General features: G+C 46.4%; 2 protein-coding genes across 2 annotated transcripts; one reads left to right on the top strand and one right to left on the bottom strand.

The window, feature by feature from the left end:
* The first annotated feature begins 115 nt into the window (after nt 1–115).
* MIGA2 (mitoguardin 2) lies at nt 116–17,800 on the top strand. The gene is made up of 15 exons (XM_059865141.1): nt 116–250; nt 888–1,098; nt 1,925–2,037; nt 4,024–4,135; nt 4,607–4,746; nt 6,195–6,312; nt 6,480–6,580; nt 7,066–7,181; nt 7,605–7,677; nt 7,880–7,966; nt 8,151–8,249; nt 8,622–8,756; nt 9,473–9,526; nt 10,479–10,595; nt 10,726–17,800. Exons 1-15 carry the CDS (start codon nt 155–157, stop codon nt 10,927–10,929), a joined length of 1,776 nt encoding a protein of 591 aa, XP_059721124.1. The 5' UTR covers nt 116–154; the 3' UTR covers nt 10,930–17,800.
* LOC132337041 (HIV Tat-specific factor 1 homolog) lies at nt 12,979–14,324 on the bottom strand. The gene has a single exon (XM_059865144.1). The coding sequence runs from the start codon at nt 14,322–14,324 to the stop codon at nt 13,161–13,163; it is 1,164 nt and encodes a 387-aa protein (XP_059721127.1). The 3' UTR covers nt 12,979–13,160.
* Nucleotides 17,801–18,415: the final 615 nt, after the last annotated feature.

The raw sequence follows: 18,415 nt of genomic DNA, 5'->3' as shown, positions 1-18,415 counted from the left end.
CCCGCAGGAGGAGGATTGTTGGATGAAGGCCAACTCCAGGACTCTGAGCCAGATGTCAGAGAAAAGTTGGATTCTTTTGTGAGCAGCTCACACAGCATCCACAAGTGCCCTTCCCCGTTGTGGCTCCCGAAGGTGCCCAGATCCTGGTGCAGCCATGGCATTCAGAAGGACAGAGGGAATGTCCATCATGCAGGCCTTGGCAATGACTGTGGCAGAGATCCCCGTGTTCGTTTACACAACCTTTGGGCAGGTACGAGGAGCAGGAAGGGTTTTCCTGTCACATTCCTTGGGCTGGCTCTGCGGGGTTGTCTGTGTGAGATGGAGGCACAGTGGGGTGGTGCTGGGAGACCTGGGCAGTTTGAGGGATTGGAGCAATTGCAGTGGGAGTTTGGGGTGGTGGAAGAGAGTTCTGAGTGGGTTTGGAGTGGAGAGAAAAGCGCTTCCCACATCCCTCCCTGGGAGAACACCCAGGTTCAATCTTTCTCTTCATCAAAGGTTCTAAAAAAAGACTTGTCATTTAAAGAAGAGTAATATGTTCCCCATTTGTAGTGATGCAGCACTCGGAGCAGTAAAGCTCAGCTTCACACCAGGGTTTCAGAGCTGAATTTGGGTAACCTGGATTGCATCTGTCTCAGGCTGTGTGCAGATTTTACAATGTGTTTGAGTAGTGAGGATTGAGACCAAGTTCTCCAGCACCTGTCAAAATGATGTTCCACAGTCTCTCTGCTGCTATGTCTTAGTTGTGTAGCAGAGGGCGTGTTTTATGGGTGAGAGGGTAAAGCCGAGGTGTGTCATGTTTAACACTGTTTTAATTTTTTATTTTTTTTTTAAAAGAGCGGCGGAATTGGTTTTTCATTGTTGCTCTTCCATTTCTTTTGTGTTTGAAGTCTGTGTTCTCTCAGCTGCGGCTCTCTCCAGGCCTGCGCAAGGTGCTCTTTGCCACAGCCCTGGGGACCGTGGCCTTGGCTCTCGCAGCTCATCAGCTGAAGCGGCGCCGCCGCCGAAAGAAGCAAATTGCTCCGGACAAATGTGGCTTTAAACCAGGAGGGATCGCAGTGCCCATCCTGCCAACCAGGAGGGTCTCCTCTGTGAAGAAAGGTTGGCCTCACACAAAGGGGAAGATCCCCAAGGAGGTGGTACAGGGAGCGATGGGGAGGTGTGGGGAGGGGAGAGCAAAGCCTTTGTGTAGTGCTCCGATGTGGAATGAAGTGGGAATTCTGAAGAGCAGTGCTGTGAGCTCGGGGTTTGGGGAGCAATGGGAGAGACTGTAAGCTCACAGTCTTGGGAATAAAAGGTGTCCTGATGTTTTCCCTGAGGTTTGCAGTTCCCATCCCCTTCCCTGTAGGCAGTCTGTGGACCATTACCAATAATAGGCCCCAATAATAACGACCTGGGCATGCAGTGACCTGGTTCTCCATTGATCTCGTGATGTCAGTGCTCAGCTGAGGGGAGGGGAGGGTGGCCTGAGCCAGGCTGGGCAGTTGGGAGTGTCCATCCAGCTCTGTGGTGACTCCCTGTCCTTGGTCAGCTTCCTCACCACTTGTATTGATTTTAGGGGTAAGACTGACCCAGGCCCTCAGCAAAACATTTTAGGGATTAAGCATTTGTTTGGTGAAACATGAAAATCAAGGGAGCAGTGTCCGTGTTCTGCCTGTCCTGAGGGAAGGAGGACGAGTTTTTGCTTGATTGTTTCCTCTTGCTCTTGCTGTCCACAAGCAGTGAATACATTCCTCAGCCTCAGATCCCCACTGACACCAGTCTCAGAGCAAAGCAGAGCAGACAGGAGATCTGTGGCTTATTCTAGGTATTGCATACTGCTTTGTCCATTCACACTTATACTGGACAAGGTGATGTTCTCCTCCCTATTCCCTTCTGCAGTCACCTGGGCCTAAAATCTGTTTTTGTGTGATCTTCCCAACTGCAGGATACTCCAGCAGGAGAGTGCAGAGCCCTGGGAGCAAGAGCAATGACACACTCAGTGGGATTTCCTCCATTGAGCCCAGCAAACATTCCAGTTCCTCCCACAGCCTGGCCTCGGTAAGGATCTGGTTAGCAGGGCTGGGAGATGTCAGGGCACAGACCTGTCGTGGGATCACCAAGTCCTTGGGCTTGTGCTGGCCCATGGAGCAAAACAGATTGCTGCAGATAATTGTAGGGCAGGTTCTGATGTTAACCTTGCACTGAGTGTCTGGAATTCCCTGTGAGCAGCAATTTTTGTGGCCTGGGTTCCTTGGCCAGTTCTTTGGTCTAGGAGGAGTCTCAGGAGGGATTTCCCTGTGGGACATGGCCATGATTCCTTGGAGCTCTCTGTGATCCCCTCAAGGAGTTAGGCTGGGTTGTTTCTGGTCTCACAGCAATGGGGAGCTTGTTTGCTTCCCTCTGTGATGGGGGTTTGGGTGGCCCAGCGGCCCCTCCCTTCTGTGCTGGGGCTGCTCACAGCTTGCTTTCTTCTTAAAACCAAATTAGCTACCAAAATCTGATAGCTCTGTTCAGGAAACAGCACAGGGTGAGAACACAGCCCAGTCATTCTACCTCCTCCAAAGCCAAAGAAGCAGTCTATGAGTACAGGTAATTCAGGCTTAACCAGGCAGGAGAAGCCATCAGTGCTTATATCCACCTTTTGTGAGACCAGAACTGGAAGCATTCATGTCTTCAAGACCTGTTTCACATCCCCATTGCTCAGAGCTAACGTTCTGTTGGAGCAGGAGGGACACAGATGAACCTCTGTGAGCTGCTGCAAAGCCCTCCCTCATCATCACCCGGGCTCAGAGGCTGCTTGGCAATGCTGGGGCAAGGAGAGGGGAAAAATCACCCCTTTGAAAGGAGCTGTTGGGTGCCAGCACTCCTCAGCACATGCTGGTGTTGCTGTTTTTAGTAGAGCTGAAGCACCAGGAGTTGCCAGAATCCGTGCTGGCCGAAGTGTGTCTCCAGCAGGCGGCAGTGCCGGCACGGCGCTGGGCAGGCACAGCATTCCCTGGGGAGCTGGGATGTGTCCGTGAGCACCAAGCTGTGTCCAGCTCTTTCCCCTCCCTCCACAGGGACTCTATGTAATTCCCCCATGGCTTCTCAGTTCACACAGATGCTGTCCAGGTTTTGTATCACTGAAGTTCTGTTTCTCTTTAAATAAAAAGCAATCCATAAATAAATAAATACCTTTTTCTACTGCTGGTGCCTGGGTGGGGATATCCCCACGGACAGGCATCTGTTTCTGTACAGATTAGCTGACCCTGTACTTACAGTTTTTATATTACTTGGTGGTAAAATCCAGCTCATCCTTTGCACAGCTGCATGTTTTGCCTGAGCATTTGCTTCCTGGCTCCTCTTTGCCATCCAGTCAGTAAATTGGCAGCAGTGAACTGATGATTTGCAGTTCAGGATCTCAAGGTGATTTATTAACACTCCACAGGGATTGATCAATGGAGGCAGGACAGGAATTCATCTGTCAGCTGATTATTGTAGCTTATTTTTAGTACCAGGCTCATGTTTGGACATCCTTCTGTAAGCAACAGGAAAACACTGGTCACTGATAGTGAGGAATCCAGCACTTTATTGGGTCAGACTTTAGAAGACAGTGATGCCTTGTGGGAAATTGGACAAAGCTGAACTGACACTGCTGTGTGGATTGTAAGCTCAGCCCTCCCACCAGAGGGTCTGGTTACAAAGAGGAGAGTGAGGATTCCCCTTGCCCTCTGGGGAATCCTCAGCTGTATTTTTTCTGGAAAACTGTTTCTTTTGTTTGGACTGTGCTTGCTTCTTTGCCATCTCCAGTGTTTTTCATAAAGGCAGCTGGAGCTAATGTGAGCTTTCCATCAAAATCCTGATGCCTTTGTAGCAATGACTCTGGAACTTTCCTGGGCTGTTCCTCCATCAGGGCTCTCCTTTCAGTGCTCATCAATACAGGGGAGCACAAGGGGGAAGGAAAATGCCTTTTTGCTGAAGGCTGGTGGTGCTTGTTTGATCTTAGCATCTCTAACATTAAGAGAATTCAAAAGGCACTTGCTGCTCTCTGTTCCCCTCCTGCAGATGGTAGCAGTCAACTCCTCAAGTCCAGTTCCCCCAGGGATGTGGGAGGCCCAGGCAATGGGAGATGTTGGAGCCATTGGTGATTCCAGTGCAGAAAGCCTCTATGTTCAAGGTAAGCAGGCACAAGGGTAACATTGCTCTGGGGGGGTTGTTAATCACTGTGAGAACAAGAAGGGGATGAGAATTGACACAGAGCATCAGCAGCTCAATGTAGAGCTCTAACAGAAAGATTCCTTCCATTCTCAGCTTAAGCTCAAGTAAAAATCCCATCTTCTCTTACAAAAAACCAAACCTTTTTTGTCAGTGAATAATTTACTTCCAAAATACTGTTCTTGAGCCACAGGCTTATCTTGTGCAGAGAACAGTATTTTGGCAGTATCATGGATGATGCTTTAACCAGTTTGGGGATGTTCTTCTTCTAATCCAAAGTAAACCATATTTAAACAGGAAATAGAATATGTTTATTCTTTATTTTGGGATTTCCCTCTTTGCTGGATTGTCTGAGTGAGCAAAGACTCATCCTGTATCTCTTTGTTCCTGAGTGCCCCAGGACTCTCACAGCCAGTGTTTGTTGGGTTTCCAGGCATGGAGCTCTTTGAGGAGGCCCTGCAGAAATGGGAACAAGCACTGAGCATCAGGCAGAGGGACAGTGCTTGTACCAGCACCCCTGTGCCCTGGGACAGCAGCAAACAGCAAGAGAGCATGTCTGAGAACATTTCAGAGGTAGGTCCCCACATGCTGAAAGGCCAGCCTGGGTGCTGGAAGCAGTAAACAGTGGGAGGTTAAAAGGAGAGCAAATTAAGGGCAGAGTCAGGCCAGACTCTGTTTAAGAGCTGTCTGTATCTGCAGCTTCCTTATGCAATGGGAGTGGGTGGTTTTAATTTCTTTCTCTTTTTAATACGTCTCGCCCCCTCATTCCCCAGCGTTTCCATCCACCTTCCAGCCCTGTGTCACTCACTGTCACACGTGTCCTCCCGTGGCACAGCCTGTGGTGAGAGAAGGCTGTGATGAATGCAGCACTGCTTTGGCTGGCAGTGTTGTCTCTGTAACTTTTTAATGGATTTAAAATGGAGATCTTGATGGTCACTGCCATTTGTGGGAGCTGGGTGGAGAGCAGAGCCCAGCTCTGTGTGTGTGGATGAGGGAATTTGGTAGGAGCTGTGTATGGCCCTGGTCCCTGCAGAGAGATGTGTACCTCATTCCACCTCTGCAGCTACAGAAACCAGGATTTTAGTACACCCCTTGCTGTCTGGGACTTGTGGGCTCCACATGGAAGACCTGTGTTAAGGGAGATTTAAACTAGAATGGCTCAGTGACAGCCACAAAGCTAAAAAACCTGCTGTAACTCAGGACTGTGAAAGGAGCTGAACTCTCCAGGAGTTCTCACTGGAAAAAAAAGTGTTCCCAGCCTTTTGTAAACAGAGTCTGGTGTAGTAAGTATGTGGGACATTTGTCTTTTGTGCTGGATCATATTTATCCAAGGCAAATCTGGATTCTGTTGTTGTTGGCTCTCCTTGAAGGGCCCTGTAGTGTTTCTAAAACTGCCTAAAAACTGGTTGATTCATTATGAAAATAGATTCAGTGCTTCTTGTTAATGCTTCTGTCTTCTGGGTGAGATACTCATGCAAACATAGGGGCATGAAGGCAAGATTTGTTTGCCTTATTTTTCCCATGCCCTTTTTCTTTTTTTTTCCCATCCTTCTGTGTTGTTTACAGCAAACTTTGCTTATGCCCAGCATCTTAATCTAAATTTTCTGTTATCCAATTCTGGATATCCTGTTATATTCAACACAGGTTTTCTGATGCGATTTCTCCTTGAAGTTAGGCTAAAGTCAAAAGGCAGGAGATTTAAGTGGTGTATAATTTATTAAAATATCTATTTTTCTGGGTGGCAGGTTAAAGTTCTTTAGTTCTTTCTTCCCTTTTTATCAGGAAAACAAAATTGTGAAGCTCAAAAGCCAGAGGGTTTGAGTAGGCTGTGTAGAAGCTTCCCTCCCTATGCATTATTAGCTGCATTGTAGGATTAATGACTCCTCTCTCTTTTTATTTTTAATCATTTAATCTGCAGACTGCAAATCCCATTTTTACTGAAAATTTCCTCCCGTATTTGTGCTGTCCAATCTGTCTGTGCCCAGCTGGCTAACTAAGGGTGACATTTCTGTGTGTTCCAGGAGGACTCCCAGAAAAGGGAGTTTGCTGAGAAGCTGGAGTCCCTCTTGCACCGAGCCTACCACCTCCAGGAAGAGTTTGGCTCCTCTCTCCCATCGGACAGCGTGCTGCTGGATCTGGGTAGGGCACCTGGCTGCAGTAAAATGTCAATTTTCTGCCTGGTTTTGTGTCTTTTCTGTAAGCCAAGTGAAGGAGGAGTGACAAAGTGGGAGTGGAAGAGAGCACAGGAGCTAAGAGGAATGTTGGTCCATGAACTCCAACACATGTGGCTTCTTTCTCTCCTCCAGAGAAGACTTTGATGCTTCCGTTGGCGGACGGATCCTTGCGGCTGCGGACGGATGATGAGGACAGCTCCACTTCGGAGGATTCCTTCTTCTCTGCAGCAGAGGTGACTGAAGTGTCACCTGTGTGTCACAGCCCAGTGGCTTTGGAGGGAAAGGCACAAAGGCAGCAGAGCCAAACATATCTTGGGAGAGGAAGATGATCAAACACAGAGCAACAGCCCCAGACTGGGAGGTTCATGATGGATGTTAGGAAAAGGTTTTAATGAGGGGGATAGGGCAGGCTTTTCCAACCAGCACTTCCATGTTGTCTTGTTATCTACTACTGAAAACATGCCATAACAGCTGGGAAAGTGCTGATATCTATGTAAGATGGCTTGGTGGTGTAAATTTTATGGAATACTGAGCTGTGTCAGGGCTAAATTTTAATGAAGAGTGAAATATCTTTGCATGAAACAATTGTCACTGACAAACTCTGCTAGCTGAAGATTCTCTGAAAAAGGCTTACCTTGCTTGTGTGCACTCGCTTGCGTGTTTGCAATTATTTAATGAGCTCATTTTGTTCTTCCCATGTCTCTTGTTACCTCTACAGCTCTTTGACTCTCTCCCCTTTGAGCAAATGCCATTCCACCTCTCCAAGCCAGTGGCAGCATACGAAGAAGCTCTGCAGCTGGTGAAGGAAGGGAAGGTCGCGTGCCGGACGCTGAGGTGAAGAGCCAGCTGGAACTGTGGGACCTGGTGTCCCCTGGGGCTCTGTGAACACATCATCTGCCTTTGAGCAGCCCCATAACCAGAATAACCCTCTGGGGTCATAAAATCGCAGCATCCTTCCTGCTGGTTTGGCCTTCCCAGGGAATTAACCCCAGATTTTAGGGACCCACAAGTTAAGAAAGAGTAATTGTCCCAGGAAATCAGTGACAGGAAGTGTGACTGTTCTGGGAGGCTGGCATAGTCCTGTACCAGCCTGGCAGATGTGCTCTGTTCCGCCAGGAAACTGGATAAAGGGAATGTGACTGTTCCTTTCTCCTATGCACAGACTGGGAATTTAGTTTTTTGTTTTTAGGGGACCATAGTGGTAGGAACAACAACATCAGAACTGGAATTTACACAATTCTTCCTGTTTCCCTCTAGGACAGAGCTCCTTGGCTGCTACAGTGACCAGGATTTCCTGGCAAAGCTGCATTGTGTCAGGCAGGCATTCCAGGTGAGAATGGCTCCAGGCTCCCAGGTTTCCATGGCACATGGCTGTGCAGTTTTGTTTCCTAGGTTCCAGCTTATTAAAGGTTAACAACACTGGTGGGTGCAGCATTGCACTGCTTCGTGTCCTGCCCTTTTGGGTTTTTTCCCCAGCTTAGAATTTGAGGGTGTGTAGGTGCTCACAAGAGACATCTGTGTTCCCTTTGCAGGAGCTGCTGGAGGATGAAAGCAATCAGCTGTTTTTTGGGGAGGTTGGGAAGCAGATGATGATAGGACTGATGACAAAAGCTGAAAAGGTAGGAAGTTTGTGTAACAACTAAACTGTGTCTTGAGCACAGGGATACTTGTTCCCCCATCCCAACTCAGATTTTTTCCAGTGTGTTGGAAGAAGAAAACTTCATCACCTGGTGATTACTGTGATGTTGATGTCAGCTCAAATCCAAGTAGTTTAACTTCTGTTTTGTTTCTCTGCTCTCCCAGAATCCCAAAGCTTTCCTGGAAAGCTATGAGGAGATGCTGCGTTATGCCTTGAAGCAGGAGACCTGGCCAACCACTCAGCAGGAGCTCGAGGGAAGAGGGGTTGGTAAAAACATTGTCTGTACAGAGCTGCAGAGGAGATGCAAGATAATCCTTGCCCAGATAGGTTGTGGAATTCCCATCCCTGAAAGTGCTCAAGGGCAGGCTGGATAGGGCTTGAAGCAACCTGATTTAGTGAAAGGTGTCCCTGCCCATGGCAGGGGGTGGAGCTGGATGGTTTTTAAGTCCCTTACAAGCCAAACCACTGTGATTGTATTACAATGCATATGTAGGAATGGCCCAGGTAGGAAAGACCTGCTGTTGAAATATGATTACATTGACTTCAGCTTGTTACATCTTCTTGCTTCAAACCAAAAGAGTCTGTCTCTCTTTTTAAAACCTGTTCCCCTTACAGACTGTTCTGCTCCCTGACAGGTGGTGTGCATGAGCTTCTTTGATATTGTGCTGGACTTCATCCTCATGGATGCTTTTGAGGATCTGGAGAACCCTCCCTCCTCAGTGCTGGCTGTGCTGCGCAACCGCTGGCTGTCCGACAGCTTCAAGGAGACGGTGTGTGAGACAGGGAGGGCTGCTGTGAGTGTGAGATCAGTGCCAAGGCCAGGAAAGGGCATAACCTCATCTTTCCCAGCTGAGCTGAATTCTCTCTTTATAATTGCCACGCTTTCCTGAAGTTCTAAACAACAGCCTGCTTGTGCATGGAATTTGTTTACAGGAAAGCTTTCCTTATTTTGCAAGCATCTGGCTGGCAACCAGACTTATGGCTCTAGGGGCTTTTATCAGTGGTGCCATGGAGATGTTAAAAGATGACAGCACCTATTTTTATGAATGAGAATAAAAGGGCCAAAATGTAGGGGAAAATATGTGGGTTTTAGCATGTGGCCATTTTCTGGTAGTACCTCAGCAGACACTGAAGTTCAAATTGCAAAGCTTTCCTTTAGTTCTGCCCCCCAGCTGTATTTTTAAGACTGATTAGTTTGATAGATTGTGAGTAAAATGGCACTTTGTAACAGCTGTCTGCTTACAGGGGATCGTGAGCTGTTGGGCAACTATGTCAGATCATATTAACAATCTTCAAAAACCCTTTGGCTTCTCTGGAATGGATCTGAAGTGGCTAAATCTGCTTCCAGTTTGCTTTAATTTTGTCATTTTAAAGAGGTTTTGGCACAAAAGGGTGACTGCTTTGATGTTTTGATGACAATGTGTTGGTAAACTTGGGGTTTTTTAAATAATCTGAGTAACTAATGGGCTCTCTCTGTTAATTGTAGGCTCTAGCAACTGCTTGCTGGTCAGTTCTGAAAGCAAAAAGGAGGCTTCTGATGGTAAGCAAAATTAATCAAAAGGGAAAGAATCTAATGTATTTGAGGCTGAAAAGAGAACACATAGATCTTGACAAAGTGTGAAATCTTACGTGGTAGAAGTCTGAACAGAGTCATGTTCTTTGTGATGCTTTAGAGCCCTGGGGTCCTGCAGTCACTGCTCCAGTGCTCTGCCAGTATTTGATTGAATCAGCCTGAGTGTATTCTCCCTTTTTCTTAATGTGAGGATTCAAAGGACAGCGTTGCCTGTCTGGAATTCCCGCTCCCTGCTCACAATACTGTAGGAATGGCACAGACCCCAAGCAACAAGGGACTGCTCCTGAATTATGCTTTCCTTGCTGGCAGCAAAAGAAAGGTTCAGGCACTGCTCCACTCCCCAGTGCTGATGCTAATTAGCCATTACTTGATGAGTTTCACTTAAATCTGTGACTTTCTAAAGTATCACAGCAGATGAGTTTATGGAGCAGGGGAACAGGAAGCCACAACTTCACAACCCTGGTTCTGCCACAGGGTCTGTGGTCTCTGGCAGTTTTTCAGCTCGATCCCACAGCCAGCTGGTATGACAGGGTTTGGCTCCTAAGATAGCACAGAAAGAAATGAGAGAATTGGAAGCTCTACTGGTGCTGTCATGCAGTAGCTCTGCCTTGGATATTTGCATGTCCTTTCCTGGCTTGGTCAGCAAATTATAAATAGAGGCTATAAAGGCTGGCTGGTGATTGCTTTTCATTTTCTTCTGTTCATTTTCCTCTTGAAATAGCAGTTTAGAAACATGAAGATAAAAAGCTCTTCAAGGGATCTGAAAGATAAATGTAGTTTTGCAGGAAGAGATGTTCCAAATACCTCTTAATTTCAGATACTGAAGCTTTCTGGCAGGGAAGTTGATGGGTGATATGGAATAAGCTGCTAATTCTGTCTGAGAATGAAGACAAACTAATTCTGTCCTTCCCTGTGACAGGTACCAGATGGCTTTATCTCTCATTTCTACTCCGTATCGGAGCATGTCAGTCCTGTTCTTGCCTTTGGTTTTTTGGGGCCCAAGCAGCAGCTATCTGAAGTCTGCAGTTTCTTCAAGGTAAGGTGGTTTTTCTGTGCCTCATCTGTGTGGGACTCCTGTCTGCTGGCATAAAGCTGTTGATGTGTGCTCTTGGTGGCTGGTACCAGCAGGTGAAGGAGGCCTGACTGTAACCTTCCTTTTCTTGCAGCACCAGATCGTGCAGTATCTGAAGGACATGTTTGACTTCGACAATGTGAGGTACACGACGGTGCAGCTGCTGGCAGAGGACATCCTGCAGCTGTCGCGGCGGCGCAGCGAGATCCTCTTGGGATATCTGGGCACCGAGACTGCCCCGGAGATGAACGGCGTGCTTCCTGCGGAAACCGAGCCGCTGAAGGAGGAGCTCATCTGATGTCAGTGGAGGAAAACACTTTTGTACAAGGACCTTTTCCTCCCAGAGATGGATAAAACTACCTGCAAAGTGCAGTGGTGGCAGCAAGACTATGTGAACACACAGCAATCTGGTGGGACCTTCTGCTTTTTGTAGCCAGTAGTGTTTGCTGGGATGGATCCAGGACCACTTGCCAAGTTATGGTTTGAATTTCTTCTTTGTTCCACCTTCCTGTCATTATTATTACTTTCACTGTTTCATATATACATTGTGTCCTGAACTGCCCGGGCCCAGATTTTTGCCCAATTCTCTTGAATAGGGCAATGTATGTACCTGTTTTGCCTTTGTGTGTTCCGGGAGGTGAATCACTGACGTTTACGATTGTGTGTGGGAACAGGAATATTGTTGGTAAATTCTCCACTTGACCATTAGCTTCTCAAGGAGGCTTTGCGTGCTTTGGGATTTTTATTACCGTTCTTCTCTGCTGTGTTCCTACAGACACTAATGACTGCTGATTTGTACCTTAAGTGTGATAACATATGCAGTGTGACTAGCAAAGATTTCTTTCCTGGGGAGGAAGAAATAGTTCTGTAAAGCACTGAAGTAAAATGCAGACTTTTGTAAAGGAGTCTGAAGCTCTGGGGAAATTGGTCTGTTCCCTTGGAATTGCTGCTCTTTGGAGACCAGATGACGAGCTCTGTGTCCTGGTCATCCTTGCTTAGGAGGTTGCTGAGGTTTATGTTTGCCCCTAAGGCAGGTTGGTTTGAGAAGGGGGGGTGATTTGCATTTTGCCTGTGCTTGCACAAAGTCTTTGACACCCATCAAAGTGCCTTGCTGGATTTCAGAATGAGCCAGCAGCAGCTTTTGCTGGGTAGGAGGTGTGGGGTGTGTACAAGCAGGGGGAAGGGGTAATAACGTGGTGCCTATTGCTGTTGTGCACAGGGTAGTGAGAGGTGTAGAAGTTGGATGTGAGGTTAAGTGTGTGGATAGTTGGAGAGCTGGGATCAAGCTTCTAGAGAGGAAATGACTCTTTACAGTTTGTCAGTTCTAGGAAATACAACATAATTTTGGGTAATGATCAGATGTGTGTGTGTATGGTAGTGCTTCTCAAATGCTGTGATTCTGACTGCCCAGCCAGCACCTGGAAGCTGGCTGCTTTGGGATGTGAACTGAGCTGGATACTCGTGTAGGACAGCAGCAGTGGAGTGTGCTGGACTTAGTGAATCATAAAAATCACAGAATAATAGAATATGCTGAGTTGTAAGGGACACGTAAGGATTGAGCCCAACTTCTGTCTCTGTACAGGACACCCCAACATTCCCACCACGGGCTGAAGGAATTGCCCAAACTTCTTGAACTCTGTCAGTCTTGGTGCTGTGACTGCTTCCCTGGGGAGCCTGTTCAGTGCCCATCCACCCTCTGGGTAGAAAACCTTTTCCTGATATCTAACCTAAACCTCTCCTGACTCAGCTTCATGCTGTTGACTTGAGGCAGTCCTGACTTGCAGGACTGAGGTTTGCAATGATTTGCTGAGTCCTCTGTGAGTACAATGCCACAGATAAAAGTAGAGATCCAGCCTGTGCCTTCTTCTGTTTCAGTCCAAATAAAGGTCCAAGTCCAACCCTTGGAATGAGGAGGACTTCAGGACTTCCACAAAAACATGAGCCTCACTGTTTTTGTTCCAGACTGATTAGTTACCCCTTGTGCCTGTGCTGGGTGAAAAACACAAGGCTTACCCGGATGTATTTTTGCAAGTGGAAAAAATATGTAAGAGTCTGGAATTTCCATATGAGTGGAAAGTCAGTGTGTGGGCTTGGAGAATACAAATGCTTTCTTCCTCTTCAGATATCTAATGTGGATTCTGCTGGTAAAAGCAGTAAGGAAATAAACAGAGAAAAAAGTAAACAGGAGGATGTAAAAGGAACAGATAAATGTGCTGTGCCATGTGTTTTAGGGACACCCTCCCTGAAATAAAACAGGGCAGGAGATCTTTCTCCTTTTAATGCCTTTATTAAAAGTGATCAGGTCAGGATGAAGGAGGGGGGGGGGGGTGGGTGTTGACAGGTCCGCGGTTCCCTGCCACCGCTCCCAGGAGTGACGAGGAGGAAAGTGCAGCTCTGTCCCCCAGGGGGCAGAGCTGGGGGTCCCTTCCTCACGAGGGCAATGGGGGTATACCCCATGTTCCGCTTTTTGAGTTCCAGTCTTGGGTCCTGGCTCCAACCCACATCTTCTTAGGTTATGGTGAGGGGCCACTAATCAGATGTAGTCTGCTGCTCCTTTGCATCAGGGTCCCCTAAAAATGACTCCCACACCTTGAGCCTTTCTTCCCTTTCTCTTGCAGTCTCCTCCACCTGATAATCTGTTACACCATCCCATGTTTCAGCACTGAGCTGACGGCCACCAAACCACCTTCCATTTAGAGTCAGCTTGCACAAATCAGCTTCTGTTGCTTCTTTAAATGACACAGAAGCGACACCATCAGGGTGCCTATCAAATATGAGAACCTTCTTTACTTGACCATACTTTTCACACTCCGTCCGCAGATCTTCTCTTATTTCATTTAGCACTAGAGGGTCCTCCTCAAAGTCCTTGGGGTGAAACATATTCCTGATAATAACGATGCGTTCATGCCGCATTCGAGTTGTCCCATCTTTCTTCTCCGGCCTCCAATCCAGCTGTTTCTGCTGCTGTGACAACTTCTTCTTGTAGTCTTTACACTTCTTCTTCTTTTTGCTTGCATCATACTCCCCCTTCAGTTGGAACTTTGCAACTTCCACATGCAATTTATAGCCTCGGATTTCTGCTTCATCCAGAAGCCTCAAAGCAAGTTGAACTGATTCTCTCTTCAGATAACAACAGAGGCCATCTCCTTTAAGTTTTCCGTCCTTATCTTTGTACAGTTTGATCTTGTGTTCTTCTGTCTGAGGATCTCTCATGATGATACCACATTTTGACATGACTTGTACAAATTCATCTTTCCTAATGTCTGGAGGTAAACCTGTCACATAAACATTTGTGTTCCTATCTTCTTCAACGTGAAACCACCCTGGCTCTAGCTTCCTTTTTTCCAATTTTTGTTTTGGATCTGTTTGTTTTCGTCCTGTTTCATTGGCTGATGGTTGTGTTCCTGATTTCTTAAAACATACTGGTTGCTTACTTTCAGTGGCTGTACCAGAAGCAGATGAAGTATCTGTCTCATCTGCATGGAAGCCATAGTTGGCATGATAGGTTGCCAGGAAATCTTCTGTTATCTTGGGGAACCAGGCCTTCTTCTCCAAGGCCCACTCGTAGGCAGCCCCATCTGCCGGGTCCACATAGGTAAAGGGGTCAGACTCACCCTCGGCTGGCTTGGCCTCGTACTGCTGCTGGAGCTGCAGCTGCCGGTAGAACTCCTCGTTTCCATCCTTGCCGCTCATCCTGCCCCGTTCACTGGGCCCTGGACACCAGTGCTTGTCTTGGTTTGGAAAGACAGGTGCCTGCTAAAGAAGGCAGGAGCCTCCTCTGAAATGGAGAAGGCAAACCTTCCCCACCCCTCCGAATTGCTATGAATTTTAAATTAAGGGGCTCTCAGACAAAAAATATGGGAGCAGGAAATAACAGTTCTTTGATAGGGAAGGAAAAAAAATAAAAGGATAAAATAAAACAATGCAATACACTTGAACAACCCTGATAGAGTCAGAACTCAAGTCCAGTTGGAAAAGTGGCTGCAGTCCTCCTGAAGTGTCAGGTGTGGTTCTGTTGGAGCAGGGGTGTCCTGTAGAGAAAGGGTGTATTCTTCCTCTGCAGATCTGTGGAAGTAGAAGCAGCTGCTGTTCCTCTGGTGAATCCAGTGGGAAGCTGTGCTGGGGTGTCAGAATCTCCAGATTATATCTGGGTAGCAAGTTTGGCTCCTCCCTCTGGGCGGAGCATCTCACAATGGGATGTTACAGTTCTTATCAGCCATGCGGTGACATTCAATAGCTTCTTATCAGCAGATGTCCCCTGCCAAGGGACTAGTGATTATGATCACTCAGGGAGAGAGATAAGGAGAAATTGCCCACTTGACACCAGACAACTGCCATACAGATGGTAATAGAATACATTTTGCCTTGCAGTCTGGAACAGCACTCCTAGAGTCCCCAGTTGAGATAAAATGAGGCAGGAGATTTTTCTCCTTTTAATACCGTTATTAAAAGTGAATAATTCAGGATGGGGAGGTTGACAAGTCCATGGTTACCTGTTGCCAGTCCCAGGAGTAACTCAGAGGAGGAGAGAAGTACAGCTCTGTCCCCCAGGGAGCAGAGCTGGGGGTCCCATCCTTAAAGGGCAATGGGGGTATACCCCGTGTTCTGCTTTAGAGTTTGCAGTCTTGGGTCCTGGCTCCAACCAACATCTTCTAGGTTATGGTGAAGAGCCACTAAGGTTTTCAGCGTCTCTGCTGGCTCCGGACCTCGCCCCTGATGTCCAGACACTACTTTGATCTCTTAATTCTGCTGCTTTTGGAGTCTTTTCCTGGATTTGATGGGGATCCCCTCATGTTGCATTCTGGGCTTGAGATAATTTGAATAGACTCATGAGGTCTCCTCCTGGTCCCGCTGTCCCAGGGGATGCCATCCTCCTGGCAGCAGGCAAGGGTGGTACTGAGAAAGGAGAATTCTCAACAATAGATGGTTAAAGATACTTAACAGGTGATTACAACAGTCAGCTAACAAAAGAACCTTCCTTGGCCAGCAGGCCAGCAATCAAATCTCAACTTAACTTGTAATTCTGCAACCCTTTAAAAAAAAAAAGAGTAACTCTTTTTGCTCATAACACTCCCTAGGCAGGGAGGTGGGACCAGATGACCCACTGTGGTTCCTTCCAACCTGACCCTTCTGTGGTTCTGTGATTCCTTGAAATGCTCCTGAATTGTTTGCAGGGGGGTGCTTGTAGAGCACAGTAACATCTGGTGCTCTGTAAGCACATCAGACTGATGTGGCTTATGCTGGTAACCAGATTAATGCAATAAACAGGACAATGCTGAGGCAGAAATTAGGATCAGCTGCCCCAGGTGAGGCTGCGTGGAATAAACTGTTATGAGAAGGCTTTAAGAGACAGCAGTTGGAACTAGGAAGGGTCTCTGAGGTGTCTGGCTCCTGGTAGTGTGCAGGAAGAAAAGAAATGGAGAATGTTGTATTAGCATGACACACCTGCTACCTATAAACTGTGATTCGAAAGTATGGTATATTCTGAAAGCAAGTTACTTTGCCAAAAAAATAATGTTGATTGTGCTTTGTGCTCCTGTATGGCTGGTTTAGAAGAAAGTCACTTCAGCAGCTTTTGTATAGTGGTTAAAAAGATAAAATGTGAATATTAATATAATGAGATGGACTGTAATTCTAAACAATCAGTGCTGTTAATTTTTTTTGTTTATTTTTAGTGTTGTTTTATGTGTATTTATTTACTATTTTGAGTGTCTTTGTCCTCAGTTCTTGGGCAGCCTGCCTGTTTTGTGTACAGACAAAAACACTGGCTGCTGACTTTGGGCTTTTGCATCCTTGCAGGAGAGGATACTGAAACAGGGTCCCCCCGAAGCAAACACTAACTTGCACTGTGTGGCTTTTTAAGCTGAGAAATTGTAAATTCCTTATCAATCAAATGAAGAAAGACTGTTTTATTACAGCTTGATGCTTTTCCTTAGCCCTAATTGCAAGTAGGTTACACATCCCGTCCAGTGAAGGTAAAGAGGAATCTGCCTCGGGAACATCCGCAGCTTCTTGAAGGTCGAATTCTCCGCCTTTTTCCACCAGCAGTGACTTGGTCCTGCACCAGCCAGGGATGTTTGCCGAGACAAACTGGTTTTATCTTTACTGGGATGGATGTTAAAATTCTCTTCACCTACCCCTCACTTCATCGCTGCTTTTTGTCCCTCCCCAGTCCCGGTGTAGCTCCAGAGGAAAGGTAGAAAGGTGTCTGCAGCCTCTGAAGGGAGCTTCAAGGATCAGGGGGTTGACAGGAGCTGTTCCTGTGGAAGAAGCTTTCCCTGGCCTGAGCAGTGGTGTCAGGCACCTGCTGTGTTCAAGTCCTTCGGATGCAGCCCTCAGGCTGCTTCCACTGATCCCACCCAGAGCAGGGCCCAGCCCAAAAGGTGACTTTCCTATTCACCTGTATTGCAGGGTAGAGTTAAAGGGTGTGATGGAACACCTGCCTGCCCTCTGGCTTCCGGAGATCCCTAGAAAACTCCTTCCCCAGCATATTGTGTTTAGCAACAGAAATTCTGCAGTATAGTAGCAGCTGTGTATTGGGATAGAACCCCTTGAGATAAGATGTTCACCTTTTTTTATGATGAACTCTTATTCTCAAGGGGTTAAATCATCCTGGGCTGACACTTGCAAGATTTTAACACTGATGGGGATTTAAAGTGGCTTAGCAGCAATGAAATAAAATCCCTCAATAGTGTCTGATGCTTAAACAGAATTTAAAATATGCATGACTTTCATTTTTGATGTGGAGGTTGTAACAAGCTTCACCAGAGGTTAAAGTACATCCTTGGTACTTTAGTATGTATGTAGAGACTATGCCAAATGGCTCTAGGAGGGTCTTTATGGTCTTTAAAGCACATTAATAAAAAAATTATGAGGAAAAATCTGCCTTGTATCTACAAGATCAGTGTGGCTTTGAAGAGCATGACTTGTGTTGTCTCATACAGGGAAGTGGGAAAGAGGAATTTTATTTATCCCTCTTTAGTAGAACATTCCTTTGCCATATCTGAAACTAATGAATGTAAACTTGTGCCTATTTTTTCTTGATTTCCTAAAGGTGTAAAAATCTGTTCTTGTTTTGCTTTTATCTTTTTCTTTGCAGCTAATTTTTTAAAAATATCTTTAATCTTAGGATGTGGGCATTACAAGTAAAATAAAAATTTCCATCATGATTGTGGTTTTTTTTCCTAAATTTCCCGGAGAAACATGCTAGAAACTCAGTCTTTGGTTTCTTATTTAGGGAACAGTTGTGGTGGCACCTCTGCTGCTAGTGATGGTATCAAACATCTTGCTGTTCCTAGGTCTAAAATGAGGAACTTGAAAGATTTAAGTGTAAAGTTAAAGGGTTTGATTGCATGGGGAGTCTTCCTGGGTCTGCTGAAAAGTCCACAAATGAAGAGGGCTATAAAATAAACAAAACAACTCCTTGTACTTTGAGCTGTGGTTGGAAACTGTGGAGTTTCATTTTTCAGATTTTTCTGTGGTGGTTTGGCTGTGTTGAGGTGTGGTGTGAGTAGGCTGTGATGAAGAGATAACAGAAATCCCAGTGAGGAGCAGAACCTCTTAAACATTGTCCAAGTTCCTGCAGCATTTACCAGCTTCCCAAACTCTGTGAAACCCAGACTAAAGCCTGTGGGTTGGTATCAGAGCTGCTTATCTGCTGAGCAAGGCAAGAAAATCATCTTCTTGCTCTCCTGAAACAACTACAGTGGATTTAAATACTTTCATTTTCAAATGATAGAGAAACCAGACTGAATCAGATTGGCTGATTCTTCCACAGTGATTAA

This window comes from Haemorhous mexicanus, chromosome 21, assembly GCF_027477595.1.
Source record: "Haemorhous mexicanus isolate bHaeMex1 chromosome 21, bHaeMex1.pri, whole genome shotgun sequence".
In the NCBI taxonomy this organism is placed as follows: Eukaryota; Metazoa; Chordata; class Aves; order Passeriformes; family Fringillidae; genus Haemorhous; species Haemorhous mexicanus.
This window is presented reverse-complemented; position numbering and strand designations above follow the sequence as displayed.